General features: G+C 41.3%; 1 protein-coding gene across 20 annotated transcripts in view; it reads right to left on the reverse strand.

The window, feature by feature from the left end:
* NRXN3 (neurexin 3) overlaps positions 1-25,316 on the reverse strand; it is a 979,419-nt gene that overhangs the window by 644,671 nt on the left and 309,432 nt on the right. For all 20 annotated transcript variants that reach the window (XR_014693677.1, XR_014693678.1, XR_014693679.1 and 17 more), the window contains exon 9: positions 5,347-5,550. Coding sequence is in view for 17 of the 20 variants with exons in the window: in XM_084521425.1 (XP_084377551.1) it covers positions 5,347-5,550 (204 nt within the window). In the remaining 3 variants the exon portion in view is untranslated. The remainder of the gene's footprint in view (positions 1-5,346; positions 5,551-25,316) is intronic.

Below are 25,316 nucleotides of genomic sequence, written 5' to 3' on the forward strand. Positions count from 1 at the left end.
GAACAACATGGGAATGTTTTATGGGCTAAGCAGTAAGTGTGCTGTAAAGGGAAACATGGCTGGTCCCCAGCAACATTCATCAAAATTAGAAACTAAAGCCATAGCTGTGTATTTTATCTCTGCAGAGAAGTTTTTTTTGTTTGTTTGTTTTGTTTTGTTTTTCAGCAGTCCTGAAAGAACTATATGTCCCAGGACTTCCTCCCAGTCAATGACTGCTCCAGGTGAACGGATCAATGTTTTAAACTGAAAACCAACATAGCCCTTATACTGACTGCAAGCATGAAGACTGTTCAATGCCACACTGTGGGGTGCCAGGCAGAAACAGCCAAAACTTCCTCCAGAAGAACCAGCTCCTGAACCAGACTAGGTCCAGTTTGGTCAGTAAGGACCCCACTTGGCCCTTAAGCTTTTGCATCTGCCCGTGGTGCTACGCCAGCACCACCACACTGTCCTGCAGCTGGGTTAACGCTACTGCACTCCGACACAAAGGTGCTCAGCCCACCACGCTGTCTCTACAGAGCACTTTGTTACACACAGTAGATGTACTCTAAGATCCTATGACTCCTTTTCTCTTTTACAAATTAAAGATAGGCACGGCGCTGTCTTCCAACACTATGGCAACTGCCAGAAGAGGAGAAACTAGAATGTCTAGGGAGCCATCTGGTTAACAGGCCTCCAAGATTTGGAAGTATATTATAGAGGAAGACATTACAATCTCACAGCACCTGTGTCAGACAAGCTATGGAAGCTGCAGGTGCCCAGAAGCTCTGGGAAAATGAATTAAAAGGAACCTCAAGTCAGTCACTGGAAAGAGAGGCATCCAAAGCCAGAGGTGCTACATTCAAAGAATGAGCACAGTGCTTTTTATTTCTGTAGTCCTGAGCCTTGCCCAAAACAAGTTGCAATCATTAATACATGAAACTGTTTTCTCCCTGTTACATCAGCTTTTAGAAGGGAAGAAAAGTATTTTCCTCTAAACTAGGATACAAGTAAAAAGCTGAGGATGCTTTCCCTGGCAGTAAGTTGTGGGGTGCAAGTTTAGCCAGGTCTCTGTGCTCAAAACAGCAGCAGCTGGAGAATACAGGAGTAATTAAGAAACTGCTTGGGAGTCCCCCATCAGTACAGTGAGACTTAGAGTAATCCTCATGTAGGGCTCTCAGCACTGTTATCAGCTTCTACTGATGTGATTTGCTTTGTTTAGATATGGCTGCATTCCTGACTCACAAGAGGTTTCCCCTTGCTTTGAATTTCCAAGATGGGTGTGCCTCAACAGCTGTTCTGCTGCTGAATGAGGTATTTGGAGGACAGCAGTGAAGTGACTTCGTGGTCTGTAACTACACTGAGAGCAGGATGAGCTGGAAAGACCTTCCTATGGTTACTTTCTCTCATTATTATTCCTAGTGTAAATCAGATGCTGCTTACTTAGCACTTGGAAGCAAGTTTTTCCAGAGCACATCAAAAGAGGGCCAAAGACCCTCTCCTTCAGAAAGCTTAAACAGCTCTACTGCATCTGAGTAGCACTAAGAACTCACTGTTTGAATGGAGATATCTTTAGTAGCAGACAGAATTCTCTGGGCATTAGGCCTGGGTTTCTTACCATTTGTATCTTTGTACCACAGAATGATGATGATTGAGCTACCTGGCATTGCTAAGGCCCCAGCCTGTCTCCCTCCTTGAATTAGTTGAGAGAGCCACCTTCGCTGGGTGGGGACAAAGTGTTTGTTCCTTTTGACAAGCATCCACATATGGTTGGAGAAGAGCACTCCAAAGCAAGACTTGCACATGAAAGATAATCAGGGCCTGACTGCTCCTGCTCGCTCCAGGTTATTTCCTGGGAGGAAAACAGATGAGGCCCTATAAATGCTCTTACCCAATCTTACAGTGTAGCTCCTTGCCAGCTCCAACTTCTCAGACTGTGAACCCACCTGTTACTATCAGAGGACATCTGACAAATATTTTTTCATATCTTTTTAAAAAATATAAAGTAAGGGTCACTGTATGTATTTATTATTCAAAAGTTATTAATGAAAAAGTGTGAACATAAATACACCTGCACATGAGTGCATGACCTGCATGAAAGAAAAGCTGGTGTAAAAGTTCACATGCTTTTAAGAAAGAAAAACAGAAAATATGCCTGCTTCATTTGTTTAAAGGAATTATTTATTTAAAAAAATAGATTTTTAAAAGACAAACTGTCTTTGATAACCCTGAGGAGAAATCTTAAGAAAAGGTAGAAGAGTGGGATGGTTACACTTCCTTACAGGAGAACTGACTCAGATGAACAGGATGTAGGCAGAATTTATTCTAGTCATAAGTGCCCTGAAGCTGAGCCTGGCCAGGATGAAACAAAACTGAAATATTCTTTAACAAAAGTCAGTGAAACCTAATCTTTCCCATGGGAGGAAAAGGGCAATCTTTCCCTTTTCTCACCCATGGCAGGAAAAAAAAAAAAATGAATGTGTATCTCCCTATCGGACCAGCCATTGCTTTCCCTTTATGCAAATCTCAGCATCTGAAGTAATTCCCAAGCATGTTACAAGCCATGACTGGCTTCATCTCTCTCTCTCTCCTCCTTCCACACTAGATCCATTTCTTCAGAGTCCTTCTCAACAGAAGTGGGATCTGCGTCGCATTTGGACTTCATATCTTCACACAACAAACACATACACTACTGTGAGAACTGCTGTCAACATGCAGACCGCAGTGCCTCTGGCACTCGTACAGGAAAGGCCTGAAGAACCTTCTCTTAGAGAGTTACTCCTCACTGTTTGTCTTATCCCTCCCACCTCCTACAGTGAGCCCCCACCCACCCAAGCCCACTGAAACCTTCTGTACTATGTATATGCCCTGTTTGGCTGGGTCGGTGCGTGCTGAGGAGGCGGTGGGATAAGCCAGCCCCTGCAGGCTGCTCTGCACGCTCTGTTCTCAGGGCTGTTTGCTGTGCGGGCCGCAGGCTTCAGGCCTTTGAAGGGTTGAATACCATCTTTTGATTTACTATGGCTGATGGGGTATGGGAAAGCTTTACAACTGAAATACACAGAAGAGTTAAAAAGAAAAAAATTAAAATAATAATAATAAAGAAATTAAAAAAATACAACACAGGAAAGACCTTAATAACCACATAAATAATAATTAGTAATCAAATGTAACAGATCAAAGGAGAAGAAAGACAGCTCTTTGTAATAGTTTTAAATGACTTTTAAGAAAAGCACAATTATATAACTCACCACTCAGAACAGTCTTTGTTTAAACACATTTGTCATGGGCTAGATGCTCAGGGAGATGGTGACACAGATCAAGTCATGCTCGGGTCTTCAGGTGGTGCTCATGACTGCTTCTCACCAATAAGGGCATTTTGTCAGGGTCTAGTGATGAAGACTGCTCTCATTTGTGACATTTTAGCTATGATCAGTCTCCTTAAAGAGTTAGATGTGACCTCCAGTAAACAGAAATTGAATGGTGTCATTCCTCCTCAAACTCTCTTTCAACAGCAAGGTAACCTTGTTGTTTTGAAAGCGGGAAAGCCCCAACTGAAGGAAAATTTCTTAGATTTGCAGGATTTCTTTGTAGAATGGCCCAAAAGAATTGCTGTTCAGCATTCTTACAGTCAAGAGCAGATATAGGCAGAGATCAGTATCAGAGTGCTTTTTTTTTTTGAGAAGTTGTTGTCAAAGCTGAAGTCCATCTATTCTCTTTGCACTCTACCTGATGATAGTTCAGCAACTGCCCCTGTGCTAGGTGGACACTCAATAGTTCAACTAGAAATGTGTAAAGCACTAAGGAAAACATATATATTCCAGACAGGAACCATGTCATATTGCCTTTTTTTTTTTTTTTTTCAAGAATATGGAACATGTTTTTATACCCTGTAGCTGGAGACTATTTTTGACGTAAGAATTAGCTTAAATGCATTTTATTCTCCTCATTCTCTTTTCCCAAAAGCAGAGGTCATGGTCTGAATTCAAATTTAAAGCAAAAAAATAAAATAAAAATAGCTAGAAAACAGTTTTTAAATAAGCTGGTTGCTTGCTGGTCAACATATCTCTCAGGTGAGAATGAGGAACCTTAAAATCATCACTCAAGCTCATCTATGGTACATGAAGACTTTGATAAACCTATCATATCCACCTAGAACAGGAGATGAAAACCAAGAGCCATTACTATAGGTATGGGTGAATAGCACTGTTGCTCTCTACAAACAAAGCCACTACATGGTTTGCTCCTGATATCATCATAGCAGGGCTTTGAAAATGATGTTAGTTCAGAGGAGAAAAAAAAAAAAAAAAAAAAAAAAAGTGAAAGCTTGCTCCTGTGGGGTTTGGAAATTTGAAAGCTGACACAAGCTTCTGCAGACCATGCACAGATCTTCATATGAAGTACCCTAGACATTAGAAGAGGTTTAACGTTTCCAATAATCAAAATAGTTCTGGTTTGACTAAAAATCTCTTAGTTATATTGCTGGATTCACATGAAGCAATAAGGTGCATCAGTGTAAGTGAAAGAAAGCTTTGCCTCCTGCATTTATGTTCTCTAAAAAGAAGACTATTTGTCATTCCACACAACATTTAGAGACTGGCAAGAAAATGGATACAGAAGACTGAATTTCCTCCCAACTTTTTCACTGTCATTATTGTTGGACTTTTTTCTAATGGTCTTTTATTATTTTCTAGGAAAGTGTAACTCTAAGGAGACAGAACACAACCTTCTGGGATGGGGGAATGAACTTTTATTACTGTTGCCTTTGTTTTAACACCACCATGATCAAAAGATCTGTTTGTTTTTGTTTTGTTTTTTGGTTGGTTGGTTGTTTTTACTAGACATAAAAAGCCCTAAAGGCTGAAAGATATACTAAATATGAAATAAAAATAATTAGCAAAATAGAATATCTAAGATCAAGTTGCATTAAACACTGTCCAATTCTTAAAAGGCTTGGGATTCACAGGGCTTCTGCTTGCCACCATATCCATTTGCTTAATTGCCATATTTGGCTTTGACTGTTTTGAGTGATGCTGGAAGAATGAGGGATGTAACCGATCAAAAGATGGACCAAGCAGCATGTCTCACACAGAGCTCACCAGTCCCAGACCAAGAAAGGAAACTTAAGAACTTAAAGACTTAAAAACCAACACTGTCCATAACGAAGAACTGACAGCAAATCTCCATGCAGCAATGCAGGAAAGAATTTATCTCCACAAGAGAATATCATTATGAAGGTCTCAGCAGCTATTTTAGAAATCAATCCAATCCAATCAAACCAACATAAATTAAACAATTTTTTTTTTAAAGGACACTAATCACAAGCCCAAACTAAGAGTGAAGGGGCAGTGGGAGGTTTTCATACGATACCTAAATTGACCATAAGTTTGACACGGCCTCCATCCAGCTCCAGGCGCAGAGTATCAGCAGAATCTCGTGAGGTGGTTGCCATCAACAGCCCATAGGCACGCTGTGACATGAAACGGAAGGACACATCTTCTGCTTCTGTATGCATGACCATAGGCATGATGATCTTCATGTACATGCTGCCATCGTAGCTCAAGATAGAGGCCTCTGCAAGGAATCAGTAAACAAATTCAAAAAATTAAAATAAGTTACACTTCCACGCGATCTCCATTTCTCACATCTTCCAGAAAATGTGATCTCCATTAGTCCAGCCTTCTCCACCACTAGCTGGAACGACTAGTTCAAATAACGCCTACAGCTCTTCTCCTAGAGTATCTAGTCTTGTTTTGAAATGCCCAGAGTTTCTATTTCTGATACGCTTGAGAGCTGTTGCTTATTCAGTGAGGAATTTCCTTTAAAGGGAAAGAAAAACTGCAAACAATCATAGTCTGTGACACCACTGTCCCTGAACAACCCCTCTTAAAACCAAACCGTGTATAATAATAGCATCTATAAAGGTGTTCCTGGCCTAAAAAAGGCTGATTGGACAACAAGCATACAAAGGAAGCAAGACATAACTAAGTCCTATTCTTGTTTCTTTGTTTCTGGTGGTTGAATTTCATATATCAAATTAATTGGGCTAAGGCATTAAATGCAAATTGTCATTAATTTATGACCTACAAAATTCTACAAAACATACAATTTATTTTAGAGATCCAGAAAAACACAATCAGAAGTAGCAGAATGAAAATGAACGGACTAACATAGGAAAGGATGTCTCCAAAGCTGAAGTTAGTTACACTAATAAGAGCTTCCAGGGGTACACATTATTCAGGAATAATGAAAAGTTGGCTGTACAAATCCTTGGAAAAGGACACAGGAAATATTATTTAAAACTGAGTTAATAGATCCACTCTACTTGTAATCATTTCATCTTTTTCAGAGCTGTGTTGTAATGAAAGGGATACTTCAGCTGACAAAATCTGTGAGTATGAAGCAGGTTTCTTAACAGTTTTTTCCCCACATTAGATTTGTGTTGTTTTGTGTTTTTTTGTTTGTTTGTTTGTTTTTTCTTCTTCTTCCCCCTCCTTACTAACAGTTCCTGGAGCTCTGCTGACACAACTGGTGGCACTGTAATGCAAAAGAACAAATCAAAATCCATGTCAAGTTCAAGTGCCATTCAAACACAGGAAATGGCAGGAGATGGAGGCACAACAAAAGCCAAGAGTATGGAGAAAAAAATAGAAAAATACAATTTATTTCCTTGCTATCTCCTCTGAGGCTGTCAATGAAAATGGAGAGTTCAGCTGAGGAAAGGAGTTCTGGTACTTAACATTCTCTATTTGTTAGGGGGCTGCATGCAGGAACTGATGTTCTTCTCTAAGGGGGGCAGAATTAAAGTCTTGCGATAGAGCTGCAGCAACCAGTATGGCATGGCAATTGCTGTTTCAGCCCATGAATACGCTCTAAAGCACTTTTATCAGCAAAATTTACAAATCTACATAAATGTTTTAAATACATGTATTAAACAGAGCACCCCATCTCCACAGAGCCAACTCCTACAGAAGACAGTGACATAGACTGCTCCATGTAGGACTTCTACCACCAAAATATGTTTAAAAAGATAAAAAGCCCAGAGGCAGAAAAAAGCTCCCTAGGCACGTGGAAGGATTGCTCCCTAAAGCACTCTTACTTGGGATTCTCAACAGCACCCCCCACCACCACCGAAGGCTAACATCCCATTATTTGCAACAACAAGTATTTGGAACCTAGGCGTTCTTCTTAAATATTTCAGCCCATTTTCTGTATTTTCCAGCAGAGCCCTTTTTGCTGACATGAGTGAAACTTCTAGAGGGAAACAGCAAGCTTAGCAGAGCCAACTATTATTGTCCTCTCAAGGCCTAAATGTTAGCGTGGTAATAAATATGCAAAAGAAGTGGTAAATAAGGAATATGTATCAAACTGATACAGCAATAAAGAAGATGTGTATCTGGTGATGAAACCTGTGACAGATATCACTGCAGTGGTGCTGGTGCAGCAACCCACTGCTACTAGATGGTATGCAGCACCTCTCCAGGCATGGGACATACAAAAAAAAAGCTTTTCTGTGAGCACCATTAAAACAAGACGGCCATGAGCAGCATCTCGACTCATCAGTTTTCCTATCTGCACTCCTCCCACATGGTCATGGTCTGCACACAACGCGCTCCACACGCAGCACCCACTCAGCCATACATACTCCTTCTGGGGACCAGCTGTCAGCGCTGCCCCGGGGACTCGCATCTTCGCTTGGGCAAGAAACAGAGAAGGAAAGTGAGATCTTTTTTCAAGGTGGGGGAATGGCTTCTTCTTTTCCAAGTGCAATTCTCTTCCCCCTCACGTCTGCAACTCTTCCTTGCCACCCACAGCTGCAAGCTGGAACCAAATGTACTGTATATTATACATACACTCAAAGGCAGGGCGTATGTACACATGAACCATCCTTACCCTCCTCTCTCACTGCGGATTGTATTAGAAAATGCAGTCAAGCATGAAATGGCTCTTTTGACGCCTTCAGCTCAGATGTGCCTTGCATGAAACACTTGCTTGCACTAGCACCTGAATAACTGTGAGAAGGGGGCTGGAGAATATTAGGACTGTGAGTGGGAGTAGCTGTCACAAGCGGCCCAGCTCTGCTGCTTCCTTTCCCACAGAGCCATGCATTAGGTACTTTGGAAATTGGAGTTTTTCTGCAGACATTAGAAGACAACACACCAAGAGTGTTAATAAGGAGTCTCTTCCCTTCTAAAATAATTAATCTGTGTCCTTCAGCTCCACTGATCCCATGGACAGAAAATTGCTACCCCTAGACAAGAAATGCCAACTGTCAACATTATACTTATGTAAGAAGAATGTGCAAAACACACAGAATTGCTCAAGATAGCAGAAAAATCTAGAAATATATTTTTGAATAGGATTTCAGAATCAAAATCTGATTCCAAAAAGTCAGGAAAATAATCCTGATTCCTAAATTTCCCCCAGATTCAAATGCTATAAATATGGCTTGCATTTGGAATGAGTAACACAGTAAGGAACCCCGGAAGGGAAAGATAATGTTAGAGGCAAAAGATCTCATACTGAGCAAGATGTCTGTTTCCCACCTCCTGAACATCTTGCTTGTTCTTCCAAGTAAATACTGAAGCAAACTACAGTGAGTTTGTGCACAGGAAAGCCTTTCCTAAGCACTGCCCACAATCTGCTGTTTAGGGGATGCAAAGGGGACCCAGTTCTGTGTTATTCCAGTCACCATACAACAGCCATTCCAATTTAGAATTAATCAAAAGAGACAAACCAGACAGAAGAAAATGGAAACAAACATCCAGTTGGAAGGGATGATCAAAATTAATATGAAAATCAAGACAGTGTTTCAGCTGATATCCAATAACAGCCTCATTCAGGCATTACTTCACAGTGTTTCTTACTGCCCCTTCTCTGGTCAGTCTACTACAAACAGAGCAATGAATCCTTGCAACAGCTCAGCAGATAAAATGAAATAGCCTGAAGTACTTGAAACAGTCTCTGCTCAACTACAGGAGAAGATAAGTTTCTGTCCTTGTATGTGCCCTATGCTGACCTGAGCCTGTCCCAGTTCAGACCACCTTTGCATCTTTTAAAAATAAGAAATTTCACTCTCACCTTACAAATCTTCACCACCTGAAGTATCTGGGAGCATTTTCAGCACATCTTCTTGTAAGCAGAGCTTTCCCTCTAACTACAAAAATAGCCCTTCAGAGGGGGGTATTGCTTAGTAGCAGTCACAGAAATAAATCCTATCTCCTTGTCCTGACAGTCAGTCCCTAAAACTCAAGGATTGCATGTTACTGCTGAGCAACACATACAGAAAATCTGTTCAGGGTTGAATGTAACCTGGCAACAACTAGGTGACCTCAGTCTCCTGTGCTGGCAACTTCTGCCTGAAAATAGGCATCCATTTGATTGTCCTCAGCCAAGTGCAGCAACAGGACTGTAATACTTCCGTACAGCACCATAAATACAGGCAGCAGCACGATTATTCAAGTTAAAATACACACATGCTCCTTCCAACCCTTCTACTTTTAGGGTAGCTATTATATTTGGATGTTTCACAGACACGTGCATAGGAGCAATGCGTAGCACATGACATTTCACCCATGTTGCTGAGATGTACAGATTTATACAGACAAAAAGATTCAGAGCTGTATTTACTCATGAACCCAAAGCCAGAAGCTTCATTGCCATTAGCTTGGAGATGGGAGGAGGAAGAAACCAGGTGCTGGTTCAAAATGGACCTGACATAATGCCAGAGATCTGTGAAAATCAATATGTTATTAGGAGCGATTAGCTTCCCAATCTTGTGCTCTGAGACCCTGCCAGCTTTAATTTTACACTTAGCATCCAAAGGAGCAATTCACTGCTGCTTCCCCACAAAGCTCTGCATAAACCTCCTGGGGAGATGGCAACAGGCGCATTCTTAGAATACAGAGACAGAAAAATATTCAAGCCCTCTTATGCTCTCTCTCGCTTTCTAACCTTTTCTCTGTATTAGTCTCCATTCTTAGCCCTTTTCCTTTCTTCTCTCTTTTAGCTTTCCTGTAGTCTCTGTCTCTCTTTTCCATCTCCCAGACTACAATATAGCCTGAAGGTTCCAGAAAGAGGACAGTGAAAGAAGAAGGAAAAAAATCTCTTCATGAAAAGTTCATGATTTCATCAATGACAATGGATCAGGGCATACCACGTATTCCCCATACGGTTACATTTGGGAGAGTTGGCCACCACCAGTGGTCCCCACTGAACAGAGCTTTCAGAGAAGAGCAGTACCAATTCAAGAGGCACAAGACACCTAGCGAAGAGCTAGTGTGGAAAAGAACAGGCATACTAGTTCAAACCTACAGGAAATACAGAGCAAACTTTTCACCTGATTGCAAAATTCTCCTGTAGGCATACAGCATACCTCTTTCCATTCCCATGCAAACATGCCAGCTTTTCTTGTAGTATATCCACTAGCAGACACATGACCGCAAATAAAACATCCTTGATTGTTTGAAAACCAAAAGTACACTTTAAAACAAACAAAACCCATGCAAATTTTAAAAAGGCTCTCACGTTCCTCAGGAAGCTCCCTGCAGCCTGCCTGAGAGGAAGCTGTGACTTTTGGAAGTCAGTGGGTTACAAAGCAGGATACAGCTATAGCCACTCATAACCACTCATCTCCAACTAGAGATTACAAAGCTGAAGAAAAAGCTAGCCAAGATGCGCTCTTACTTGCCCAAAAACATTTATTTTAAATCCCCGTGGGTCTCATCTGTGTCACCAGATGGAAAGCAAGGACCTCCAGAAGTGTCCCCACACACCCACAGGACATAGAGGAAGGCACAGAGGTACCCCGGGGGCCTGACCCAGCTCCCCAAACACCACATAATGAACAGGACCAATTTTGAGTTAGTGTTGCAAAAAAACATTTTAAGTTGTATCTTTAAAAATTTAAGATACAACTTTAAAAATATAAACAGATGTTCCCATTCAGACAAAAGCATAATAAGCTACCATCATCCAAAACAACTGCCAACATGCACAAAAAGCCAGGCTTGATCCCTGTGAGGCTGGTTCCCTCAAAAACTGAGTGTGGGAGCATGTTATATGTATGCCACCTTGGTGCACAATTGTTGATGAAAGAAAATACAGCATTTTGCTTGCCTGTAAACAAAGGAAATTTGGGGAGTCAGGATCTAATTGTTCAGGCCAAAATCTGTCTATGGCCCAGGAGTCAATGCTCCTATTTTTTGTGGAAAATAAATATAACTGGATTTTTAAGTACTCACAGGCAGTTATGACTTTGCACATCAGAAAGCAGCAAGTGCAGAGTTTCTCCCTGGTGGCCAGGAGCGGCAGGGGCATGGTGCACCCACGTGAGGCAGGACAGGCCTAGGTGGTGGCCAGGACCAACCAAGGCAGCATCACAGTGATGAGGAAGGTCCCAGGTCAAGCTGGGAAATCAGCTGGCGAGTCAAGGCCAGCATCGGGTGCGCTGACCCACAGGAAGGGCTGTAAATGTAATTCACCAGCATTTGCAAAGACAGTAACAAAACAAAACAAAACATCTTTAAATACCCACATAAAGAGAACCATTAGAAATAAGATGACATTCTATTTGTCTAAAAAAATGCACTGCCAATAGTACCACTAATCAGCAAGTATAGGTTTATTGCATTAGCATGAACAAAGCTGTTCTGCTTTAAAGACTTCAGCCCGCCAAGATATCAATAGCATTAGCTGCTGTGCACTGACAATTTATGAAGATACAACAGCGGAAATCTTAGAGAGACAACAGAATTTTAAGGAACCTGGGCTGTTTTTGCTGGTGCGTAACTACCTTGCATATCCAAGTATTTTTGCAGCATTAATCCTAGTTTTTCTTTGCATCACATTAAGGTGACGGGTTCTTTCCCTACTCCCAGTGGATATACATCCGCTCTACAAAAGGACGGAAGCTCAGCACACCAGTACCCCAACTCCTTTACTCTGTTCTAGAGTAACTAAATCCCACATGTTCAACAACCTTTAGTTTTTATTTTCTGAAAGTTGCCTGTTCTGTTTCTCACCTCTGGCTTATCTCTGATTTGTATGCTACCTTCTTAAATTCAAATGCTCCAAATTTGAGTAGTGTACATCAGTTAAGACTAAATGAGCACTGAAAGTAGAGTAATTACATAAGACGCCCTTATCAGTACAACGTGTACAAAACATTTCTAAACGAGCAGCAAACGAGAGAAATAATAGAGCAAGCTTCAAGGCATTCATCACATTTTCAGGGATGCAGGAATGCTGGTGGAGCAGTAAGAATAATTGTCACATGTAACTGTCACATGTCACACTCATTTGTCTATAGACAAAAAATGCCAGCAGATGTTTTCATAGGTCAGATAACATCCAGATTAGTATTTTTCATCAAATGTATATTTTAAAAATGTTGCAGAACTTAATGCATAGCATTATTTAAAACGTTTCATGGCTTTCAACATACATTTAAGCCTGAAAATAGCCTAGAAATGGTGGTGGGTTCACATAAAATAAGTTCCTGAAGAACACCTGAAGTGCCAACCACACCTATGTATTTATCTAGAAAGTTAGAACAGAATAAATAACCTGTTCACCATTTCCCTTGCAATACCACCATCTCCTCCCTGTTCCAGTATGTTATATATTTCCTAACTGTTTCCTATGTTGTTTTTTTCAAACGTAAGTAGAAATATCGAATTACTGCTGGAAAAAATATTGCCTATGAATCAACAAAATGTAAAACATACAAAAATCTAAGCAGAAAAGGTAACATAGGCCAATTAACAGCCTCAGGCAACAAATCTGTATGAAGGTGCAGGGTTCAGAAAAAGTACTGTAATGCCCTTACTCAGAGAAAAATTTTAGCTCGATTCATAAAGTTAAGACACTGAAATGATTGCAACAGAAGCAATTCTGAATTTATTTCAGAACTACCCAAGAAGTTTTACGTGAATCCAAGATGAACACCTCACTTTTCTAGTTCAGTAGTAAAATGAGTTTATGTAATACCCAAATCTAGTAAACTGGTCCTGGCAATGTTCAGCTCAAAGAGGGCAAAATCTCAAGAAATTAAGTAAATCTGTGAAGCAACCATTATAAATAAAAATCTCATCAGATTGCTGATCATCGAGAACAAAGAAATTCAATGGAGACATTCTAAACTCCAGAGAAGGTGCATTAGGATCCAGGATTATAAATCTCCCCGCATTAATAGCCCTCACAAAGCTTTGCACTCTGGATTCCCACTTTTGTGTAACTTCCATAAAGAGCCAACGTAACTTCCAGCTCCTGAGGATAACTTGTGACTACCCTCTAGAAAAGGATGTATCAGCTTCCATGCACATCAGGCTTGTTATATGCTTTGCCTCCTCCTGTCACCACCACCACACAGAAGAGGATAAGCTAATTAAGGGGCTGGGACGCCGGTCAGGTAGGGAGGTTAAAAAAATAAAAATTAATCCATGATGAAAGGTAAATGTTATCTGATTATCTGATAAACTTCATATCTCCCTTTTCAGGCTGTAACCATAAAGAAGTGGGCTAGGGAGGAGCTGTAACACCACTGAGCAGCATAGTGGAAATATTTGCAGACAGAGGAGACTGTAGCTTGTAAATGTTACTGCTAGCCCTGGGAGGTGAAGAGTGAGGTCGTACTGCTACACTGAAGCTTGGCAGAGACACGGGGGAACCAAGGAGGGGAACATGGGCTCTTCAACCTTAGTCCAAATGTCACTCTAACATTTACAGAGCTGCGTGCAACTATTTGGGAAGAAATCTCTGGCAAGAAGGTTACGAACAGAAGAATTGCTCCTCAAAGCCTAGGAGTGAAACGGGGAAAACATGGGGAAATCTACTGCTAAAATGATGGTCTGAGGGTTCACATTACACGCGTGTCAGGGTTTAGAGCTTTTGGAACTAAACAGAAGTCGCATCATTCTCTATGTCCTCTTTAACGATAGCGTCAAGCTACATGAAGCATCTGATCTTTGTGTTTTCAGTAGTATGTTCACCAAGATAAGGGGATTATAGCGGACACGGAGTTTGGCTCATCTCAGAGGTGTAGGGTGCAAGAAAGAGGCAGCAGACAATTTACTGTGAGGGGAATTGCAATAAATTTAAAAAAATTACATGATGAGGGTGGTCAAACACTGAGGCAGACTGTGGAAACTCCACGTCTGGAAATTTTCAAAACCAAACTGGAGACCCAAACAACCTATTCAGCTCTTGAGATTTGCCCCACTTCAAGCAGGCAGTTGCAATACGGTTCCAGAGATCCCTTTCAATTAGGATTACTCTATGACAAGAGCCACAATGCACTGATCTCACTGGACACTGCACCAGTGGCAAGTTGCTATTCATCTAAAATGGAAAAGATTTTGCCCTGTGTGTGATCGTATTCATGGTAGTGCTGCTTACTGCATGTTGTCATGACTGAAGACACAAGAGATTCACTCTCTTTACAGGAACTGACTATGTCCTTGAGCAAAACTTTACTTCTACTGATTCATCTCATAACAATTACAGTCAGAAACATACTATGACATGGACTAATGACATCCACCTCGTGCCTTTGGTCCTTTTTGCCCACAACCTGGTATGCTCTCATCAAAATGGTGCATTGCACGCTACCAACACCTCCCAGTGGCTGCTGAATCTCCGGTTAAACTTGAAGGACTGATTTTTTTCTATGATGGTTCTAATGGTGGATCTCAACACTAAAATTTGCTTGTTTCCCCAAATTACCAAGAGGTTGGGGCTCTGCTATAAAATCCACAGAACTGTGAAAGCTAATAAAAGGCAGTTATCATCAGCCTACCATCTTTGGGAAAGGAAATCTATACTATGAACTAAATTCATTACTTTGTGTAAAAGAACAGCCAACCTCCTCTCAGTTGTGTGTGTTGGTGGTTTTTTTTTGTTTGTTTGTTTGTTTCTTTTTTGAATACTGTAAAGAAAACCAATAAGCCATATTTTGCTACTGGCTGTTGGTTTAAGGAAGGTGCACAGCATGGCCAAAACAACACTCCATTTCCTTTTTCTCATCTGACGTCCTGGAAAGGGTGCTTTAATAGGATATGGAGCAGGGGGAAAAGATAGGTCTACAAGCAATAAAAGCTAAACTTGTCCACAAAAAATATACATTGTAGTGTTTTTGAAAAAGTGAATTTTTCAACCTAGGACATCTCTGATTTAGGAGGCACCAGAAGTGAGAGTTCAGAGACGGCCATGATGAAAATACATAGTCAGAGAGTCAGGGTAGCTACTTATAACTGATGTAAGGCAAAGAGCTTCATACATGTAGAAAGAGGAACATCACAACACTCATAAGGACTGGAAGATGTCTTCTCTGGAGGCAGCTCAGTACAATAGGGTAGGTAGCTCTATCAGGGCAGTAATGCCATGCTGCAGAAAAATGCAGGATAACATTTAATTTGGGATTTCATACTACATCTTCCAAACCTAAAATATAAGATGAACTAAACAGCATTTACTAGGACCTGGGGGAAGGTCCTTTCAGAGCCTTTTCTTCTCCTATCACAGAGCTGCTGCTTTGCCTAAAAAACATGTGCAAAACCACCAGTCTAGAGGTGGTGCCTGAGGGTAATGCTCGGTCGGTGCAGCACAGACAGCGCAGAAATAATGACACTAATTTCCAGGGGTCCCACAGGCTCTGTCCATTCTCATTCCTAATGAAGTCATCAGCAGAGATGCAATAGCCAGGGCTGCTCACCCAGCTAATTACAACCACTGGCCAATTACCTCAACCATGATAAAGAGGAAAATAGAAGCAGAAACTAGTAGCTGGCACAGGATGGCAGTTAATATTGCCAAGATCATAAGGGCCAAAACAAGAGATACATGTTCAAGCATGTAAATTTCACCAGCAGATCAAAGGAATTGAGTTTTACTTCCAAGTAAGAAATAGGCACTGTTTTTTTAAAAATATGATTGTCCTGCAGACTGCATTCCACTGTATGACTCTGGTACCTGTAAACAAATATGTTTAAATAATAAGAATTTTAGATTAAAAAAAAAAAAAGATAAAAAGAATTGACATATGCATGTATGGTGCTTCTGTGCTACCGATAACCTGAACTACCCAGAATTTCCTTGTTTAGACAGTACGAGGAATGTGATCCCTTACTCCAAACGTGACCAAGTGCATTTTCTCTTACAAAATCACTATTTCTTGGTCAAGTCAATGTTAACCATTCATAATCCAAAAAACCCTGGCTATGTTATGCAAATTCATGTATTTATTCAACTGAGTACAATCTTGAATGCCCAAGGACGTAGTGCAGGGTCTTCTAAGCGTATGGACTAGCATTCAATGGATGGGACTACATAGAACAACAGCCAGCCCAAGCCCTCTGTCCAAAACTCTAGTATTTCTATTCATGGAGAAGAGTTTTCCATTAATATCATTCTCATCTGAGCTCCTGGAGCCTCCAATGATTGTGAAAGATGGTAAATTCTACTTCTTTGGGAAGCCGTGAAGGTTTAGTCAGTGTCTGCAAGTTCTTTGAGATCCTGTAGTCAAAAAGGACTTTCAATGTGTAAATTACAACAGTAGCTGTGACCCTAAAACTCTCATCTTCACCACTGTGCTGCCCGTTTTACTCACTTCTAAGTTCAGGGCAGCTGTGTGAACACAATGAAGAGCGTCATGCTCCACAAGCACCAGCCTGACACCACAGTCAAGTAAAGCTGAATCTGCTTTAGCTGTTACTGTCAGTACACTGAGATAGTTCCTGAGGCCTGATGCTACTTGGACTCAAACCAACACCAAATGTAGAAATCACCAGGTATGGTGACTGAAATGGAGTCAGACTAGGGAATCATACAGTACAGTTGTTCCCACAAGATTCTCAAATTACCATCTTGGACTTTTGCTGAAATGCTTGGATCTCTCCTGCTCCTCTCTGAAATAGCAAACGAGTCAAAAATCCCCTCCATATCAAGACATTTGCATCCACTTACAGACAAGCTTTGGAAATGTGCCCACATCCTGTGTTCTTCTCTTTTACTCAGAGTTTTTCTAGTTTAAGAGAGTTTTGATGCTGAAGTACCCATTGTTTATCTTGTCTAGCGCACTTCTGTGTACTGTAATACAGTCCAAAGGGACATTTACTCTCCAGATTGCTAGCAGCTAACCAGATGTGATGTATTTTGTTACAATATTTCTGACCCATTACATCAAATTATGCCAGATTAAATGCAGCCCATCAGGGAAAAGGGTTGCCACAGACCTGTAATTTGACTCAAACCAAAAATTCAGCATTTGCTTATCAGTCAGCACCTCCTGCATGACACTGCTTCATTTACCATGGTATTCTGAGGTTCTCTAGGTTCTTGAACAACTTCTCTACATGCTAAACCTAACCATCACACAAGCTATTAGCAAGAATAATAGAATCATAAAGGTTGGAAAAGACCTCCAAGATCATCTGGTCCAACCATCCCATTACCACCAATGTCCCCCACTAAACCCTGTCCTGAAGCACCAGGTCCAACCACTCCTTAAACACCCCCAGGGACAGTGACTCCAACACTTCCCTGGACAACTCATTCTAATGCCTGACTAAAGGAAGAACTAGGTCTCCCATCCCATCTGCACTAACTCTCTCACTGTTCAGAAGAGCAGTAGTAGGGACAATATGGTCAATATCCTCATCCCAAGGGAGGTGCAGTGAATTCAAACAACATATACTTGCTCCTAAAGATCAGAGTTCAAAAATACCTTAGACAAGTGGTGTAAGAACAAAGCTACTGATCGTGACATGTTTGCTAATTTCAGTGGCAGATGGGAAGTTCAATCTATAAGAATAGATCCTTGATCCTAATAAAAATATATATATATATATTTTTTTTAAATAATAATAATAAAAAATAGCCACCGACAGCCACTGTGTAGGATGGAAAGAACAGTTTGTCTTCACCTAAAATGTCTCCTAAACTCTTATGTGCAGGAGATAGAGAACTAGGAAAGTAAATTGCAAAAAACCTCCCATTTAGCTGAGTGGGATCACAGGGAAGGTCAGGACAGCTAATCACTATCTATTTTCTGGAAATTACCCACAAAGGTAATTAGATGCACAATTCTGCTATAGCAATTAACTGTTGTTGATATGAAGTAGTTACCTAGTAAGACTAAACTCTGTAACAAGGTAGAAAGGAATGAATCAGAACACGAACACTGAAAGATGGAAGGCAAGGTAAGTTTGGGGGATGTACAGACAGTCACGTGCGTGTCTGGAGGACTGGAGACCTGAAATGCTTTCGCTCGGATTACTTGGCCAAACCTCTAAAGAGGTATCAGAGAAAGTGAGATTATACAAACAGAGCCCAACACAATTTAACAAAGCATGGCAAAAGCAGATGAGAGCGTGGCTATCAGATTAACCTTGTATAAAGGCTGTGGCAAATCCATCATGACGTTTTTCCAGGGTCTGAGATAGCCTGACTAGAACCGGCCCTACCAGCAAATTGTGTTTACTTGAGAAATGAAAATTTTTATCTTCCTCATTATACAAGGCTGAAAAGGGGGCAGGGAGACAAACTCAGACATTTTCTACTGTCTTAAACATCATTTTTCTATAGTGATAAAAACCATTAAACATTACCGATGAAAACTGAAGAAAAAAATAATTACAACATCCGAAGGCGAAAAGTGATCTTGCAGCAAGCAGCTTTATTTTACTACTTTCACTTTTCAACAGCTTGTTGCTCTAGTGATATCTAAACCCTTCTTTTGGGCTTTCTGAGGTCTACGCCCCCTCCTGTTTCTGCACCCCAGGAAAGGAATGGGAAAGCTGGGCTGTGGCTCTGGAGAGACAGCCTTCAGCTGCGGGGAGCAATGGTCAGGGATTGCTCAGGCAAACGGGCAGACCCGAGCTGCTTCACTTACACCCACCCACACTTCGAAGGAGTCACAAAACCCAACGCAAGAGACACCAGGCAGAGAAAGCTCCATGGTGAGGACAGACAGAGCGGTGCAGGGAGCCCACAGCTGTTATTTGGAGCCTATCCACAGAGCAGCAAAATTGGCCAGCAACTTGCACAAGATAAAAACCAGTATGTCAGAAAATTCCTTTCTGTTAAACAGAAATCAAACCTCATAATATTTTTCAAATCTCTTCTTCCAATTTCCAACCAACTCTGGAAAACAACAGAATAGGATTTGCACAGTGCTGCCAAACACGCAATATCATTACCTTGGATAGGAGTTAAGGGGCTGAGTTTGCCATAACAGCAATTTTACCATGTAAGAACAACATTCTGCATGCAATTACAGCAACAAGAGCTGCATCTAGTCACATTACACCCTTCCTCCTGGGAGGCACATGGCTACACCTGCAGCCACTTGCCCTTCCAGAGCTCATCACTTGCTCTGAGCACTACATAAACACTCCTCTGGTGTCAGCTGGACTAAATTCCATGAAGGGAGGAACACAAGAGATAAACATGCCAAAATGAAGTGGAGCAAAGCTCTCATTTTTTTCACGTGGAAAGTCAAGTTCTGAGCAACTAGGAATGTGACAGCCGTGGGGTTTGATCAACGGTACTAGTAACCAGGCAGAGTGAGATCTTTGCTGTGCACCAGCAGGTGCTGTTCTGCTATGAAAATCCTACAAAACGCAAACCTTTCCCATAGCTTCTCAGTCATGTGGCTTAGCTGTGGCTTGGACATATTGTACTTTGAGGCACAGAACAGCTTTGAGTCTTGTTCAGTCCTTAGCATCTTGGATGCAATGGGAGTACTCTTAAACCGATGCTGAGGAAAAAGCAGTCTCTCAATCCTGAGCCCTAAGTTCACAAAAAGAACTGCATGTAATATTCATTGAGAGTTCAACTCAAAAAAGTTTAAAGGATCAGTCTAAACATTCCCAGGGTGCAGTAACATTTTTTTTTTTATTTCAAAGCATTGGGATTGCAGCCTTTGCTTTTGACCTCTTTGCCTAGCTTTAAAACAAGGTCTTTATGATATGCTCTTTGAAATAGCACCTCAGAGCTGGATTTGTTTCAAAGTCTAGCTACCCTCAGCTCTAGCAGAAGACTTCAAAATTAAATTTGTTTGCAGATTCTACTCCTACACTTACCAGCTACAGAGGAAGCCCAGATGTTTATTAAGATTGAAATAAGGAGAAGGGACTTTGCAGCTGGACAAGTTACTCAAACCAAGAAAGGAGAATTACGAACTGATTTTCCCTCTGTCAGGAACTTGGGAGTGTGCACATTTCTCAAAAGAAGTTATAAAAGGGCAGAGGTAAGGATTCAAATATTGAAGAGAGTCCCCATAATATCATGTAACTGATGGGTTCACACAGTTCTAAACTTCCACAGCATCACAGGTCATTCCTTTAATTACTAAATTGCATTATTTATTTAAGATGAAATATTGATTTCCGTATTTCTTGGGTTCTGACAGCAAGAAGCTACACTATACCACCCAGCATTACGCTGCTGATTTTCACAGAGGTGCCCATGGTGTGGAATCCAGAGGGAGTTAAGATTTCCTCAAGTTTGGAAGGAAAAGAGGCAATTCCTCAGTTTAGCACACTGAGAAAATCCAAGAGTAGGTGCAACTGCCACCTAATGGTGAAACTGTAACTCGGAACCAGGATTAGTAGCCAGCACAAAAAGACACCGATGCTGCTTTGATCTACATGTATGTCTTCTATGTGGATAGACTTTTTTTTTTTCTTCAGCAACATCTAATTATATGCTGCTTCCTACAGCACTGGCTACTGGTGAAGCAAACATGTATGTTTGAAGTGACAAAATGTATCTTCATCAGGTATGCGATTATTTTCTCAAACTGACAGATTTGAGTCTAGGTTTTATACCACAGACGAAGAATATACTAAAGCCAAAGTTCAATCCTGGATTTTTTTGAGGACAGAAAATGTCTTAATTTCTAATAAAAGCTACTAGCACTGGAAGAGTGCAGAAATGCTACTGAGCTAAACCAGATAAATTACCCCACTGATCCTGATACCAATTTTCTGGACATTTCATTCATGCCACAACCAAAGCATTCTCTTTTCAGCCCCTTACCATTTGCCCCGGGATGTGGTAGTACAGTTCCCAAATCCCTCTCCTCGGTGACTCATGTACGGGCATGATTTATAGCCTTGTTATGCACTAGAACTTAGTCCAAATGGGTCAGTATTCCCCTCCCTCCATTCCTGAGGCAATATTTAGTAGGACCTCCTTGCTGTGTTTGCACTGAGCCCCTAATAACACTGGATCTGGCTTAATAGCTAAATACACTCAGATCAGGACTCTTAAGACCAATTCAACAAGTAGGTCTGAAAGTAGGAAAGATTATAATTTATCTCTCTTTAAAAAACTATTTTCAGGTACTTGCTTTAAAAATCATTACAAAAATAAAAACAATATATTGCATATTTGATATACAAAATAATATTCAATATGCAAATTAGAAATCAAAACAGATCAGGCAGAGATACATGTGGAATCCACTGCTGACAGACTGTCAGAGCCTTGCTGTACTATCACCAAACAGCTCAATTTACTTACTCGCCTTTTAAATGTGAACGTAAGGGCCAGGGAAAGATGTCAGGGACGTGATGGAAGACGAGCACCTAGAATCCATACAGAAAAGCATACTTCCTTCATACAATTCTCTTCCCAACTTGCTATCACCTTAAACTAACAGAGTCATCGAAGAGTTGAAAGACTCACGGCTTAATGCATGATCCATCAATCCCTGTATGTCTAGAGAAAAGGGGTGTTAAGCTCTCCAGCCACAGGAGCAGACATGCAGCTTCCTGTGCACAAGAACCACTTCTATCTAGCTCCTACCCCAGGCTCCCCCATGTGCCAGACAGCACACGGTATTTGCAGGGCACAGCATGCCTGCTGCAGGCCTCCCCCTAAGCACCTGTGCAGGGGCTGCAGGGCTGGGATGGATCCCTGAGGGGTGACAAGGCCGGGTGCATGTAGGTGCATTCACACAACAATGCGCTTCAGGAAATATTTCACATCCATTTGAAATCAAGGAGTGTAAAGTTTTTCCCCCTGGGGGTGCCCATAGGACTTTAACATGCCGAGCAGAGCGATGGGGCAGGAGGCTGTGGGCCTGGGGCTGCAGCCCTTGCTGGGATGCTGAGGGGCAGTGGGGAGGCGGCGCTGCCTGAGGCCATCAGAGGGTGAAGGAGGCTGAGAACGACTCTTCACTTCTGCCAGTAGTGCTGGGAAGCTCTCACTGCCTGTCTGCCAAGGGAGTTAGGGCAGCACTCTCTCCTCATGGGGTGAAGAAGGAGGCAGAGACATGAAGCTCATCCCAGTGGTCCTCCTGCACAGCCTCTCTGCCCTGCCAGCTGCTCGCCAGGCAGGGAACCAAGTTGCTACCTGCACTGGTGTGGGATGAGCAGGTGTCAATTCAAGAAAATCTTTTCCTCATTTGCACCTGGAAAAGCTAAAGATCACACCACAGAGAACATCCTTTTTTCTAAAATAAGCAGCTGAAATACTCTGTGACAAACCAGGGAAAAGGGTAGGTCTACTAATGGGATGGGCTTCCTGCCCACAATTCCCGTTATATGAAATCTCCAGCACAATTTGAAAGCATTCAGGTACCCTCGAGAATGCTTTTTGAACCAGCTTTCTTTCACAGCAGAAGTGAAGAGAGAAATAGGAGCCAAGCTCCTCCAGTGTCACACTGCAAAACCTCGGTAGTGCAGGAGCACAGCCCGATGCTCTGAACTGTTCCACCAGCACCATGCCGCTCTTCCACACCTTTAGGATGCTCCAAGAGCTACCGAACCCCTCCTTGTCCCAGTCTTCATCAGACAGGCACTGAAAAATTGTCAGAATATCAAGCTGAACTCAAAATAATGAGGAGGTCGATAGTTCCCTTGGAAACTGGAAAATAATTCAAAACCCTAAAAAAAAAATATCAAAATCTGTAAGGGAAAAAGGACAGCTCTTGACATCACTTGAAACATAGATGGTAAGACTCTATAGATATAACACCTGTTTCTCTTTCAAATTCTGCAGATAAAGAGAGAATCAAAAGGGGAGGAACTGAGGCACAAGACAGTTTTTTAAGATTTCAATTAGCCTTTTATTTGGACTAGGACTTATTTACTGCAGAGTTAAGCATCTTTCATAGTTACAGATTCTCTATTTATATCTGCTAACTGTGCAAATTTCCCAGTTCCCTGATTCCAGACCAGCTGCTGGGCACAGCTGTGCTCCAACAAACGCACCAAAGCCAGCAGGGATTGCTGCAGGACTGCCATAACTCCAATTCCACCCGCATCTGGAAGAGGAAATCATAGTGCTTTTCTTGCTCAGTCCTGACACAGCTCAACAGAAAAATATCAATCATACATATATATAAATATATATACATGTGAAATCCATATATACATATATATATATAAAAGACCAGTCTGAGAAGGTCCCAAGATTTAACACCTTTCAAACATGGCACTAGCACATCCACCAGGAGGTACAAGGTTGCCAAGACAAAGGATACAGGATATAGGTGCACAGTCACTTGCAAAACCCTTGGACAAAGCAGAGGACATCCTGGGAGCAATTGGATGCGTGGACAGATCAAGACACAGAATTGCAAGCAGTTTACTATCCAGCACCAAAATAACTTTTAGTTTATTGGAAAGAAGCGGATGTAAAAACTGAGCAACTACTGAAGTGCCTCAACACACTGCAGCTGTAAATCTTGAAATAGGCTTCAGAGTGTAAATTTCATATTCGTGTGGGCATCAAATTCAAGGCTGCAGTGAGAGCAAAACTCCATCTGGGAGAGAGGACCTGCGCGCAGCCTCTACCTGACACACAATGCCTACATCCTGTCCCTGCTCTCCCCCAGCCACTGGCAGTGCAGTGGCTGTTGTGAGCATCATTCTCATCTTTAATGAACTTTTTGTTCTGTAGACATGTAACTTATTTTAAGGGGATTTTACTCCAAGAGATTGTCCCCTAAACTCTACACAGGTCAGCTCTGACTTTTAAGAATTTATTGTCTTTATGCATCAGAACTCAAATGTTTTGTTCAAGATCAAACAAAGCACATGACAGAGCCAGACTGTAATGCAAGTGAAGTAAATGGCAGACTACAGCCCTTAGAGCTTCCCAAAGTAGTCTCCCACATCCCGTCCTCCCCCTTTTTCTCTTCCTGATGAGCAATCTCTGGGAGGGCAGCTGGGCAGTCAGAGAAGCCTCCATCCTCTGCCTGCCACACAGTGAGCAGCACCAACCTCACCTGCTCCTGCTCAGACACTGCCCACAGAGAATGACCCTTACATCAGGCTCTCCTTTACCAGCACTTCACTCACAGACCCTGGGTATGCTACGCTTCCCCATGTTTCCCTTCCTCGTACCACTCTGTGTACCTCTTCTAATGGGGGTTTGAGTTTTTCTGCTAATAGCTGCTTCTTACTCTGTATTTGGAAAGAAAAAAACCTGCCTTAATAGCTTCCTTTTCTCCTGAACATGCTACATACTACTGTTTCCAATTTGCCCAATAGTAGAATTTGTTCCACAATTATTTAATATGATATAGCAAAGAAACTGAGGTATCAAAAGGGTTTTTTTGTTGTTGTTGTTTTGTGTTTTTTTTTGTTGTTTTTGTTTTTTTTTTTTTACATAATAAATTATTCTACCCTTCCTAATTCAGAATGAGTTATAATAAGTAATTTCATTAAGAATCAGACAAACTATACTTTGGGAATCCATGTCTTGCATATTTTATACATTTATTCACTTTCTCACTAATTGGGAAAGCGTATCAAGTTATTAGTGGTATTTAGAAAGGAAAAAAGTCTTTTGAAGTTGGAAGACGTTTCCAAGTTTTCATTATTCAGAGGAATACATTTCAAAAAAACATCCAAGCTAGAAATAGAAGAGCCAGACAGATCATTCAGCTCCCTTCCCTTCCTTCCATGCTACAAAGCACATTACGTTACGGAATATAGCAACCTGGCCATACTGTGATCTTGTAGCCACTTTCATTTCCAGTGTTTAACTGATGTAATTTCCATCCTTTCCCTGGGGTTTCTGTTATAGCAAAGTAAAACAAAAAATATATATAAAGCTTATTAACAAAGTGTTTACTATGATACTTTCCTTTTTTAATTTAAGCCAGTATTCCACAGTTCCTATGAGCTTTCTTAAATAAGTCCCTTACTGGAGGAAGGCAGTCCTCCCATCGATGTGGATTAAATCACGCTCCCCTCAGGTTATCATTTAACCAAGTAATACACACTGAACTCTTCTAATCTTTCTCCGTAATTCCTCCCTTTGGTCTCCTGACTATATTTCAACTTATTTTTTTCCTTCACGTTTCCTTCACACTGGTGGATCTT

The sequence above is a fragment of the Aythya ferina genome (assembly GCF_964211825.1).
Source record: "Aythya ferina genome assembly, chromosome: 5".
NCBI lineage: Eukaryota > Metazoa > Chordata > Aves > Anseriformes > Anatidae > Aythya > Aythya ferina.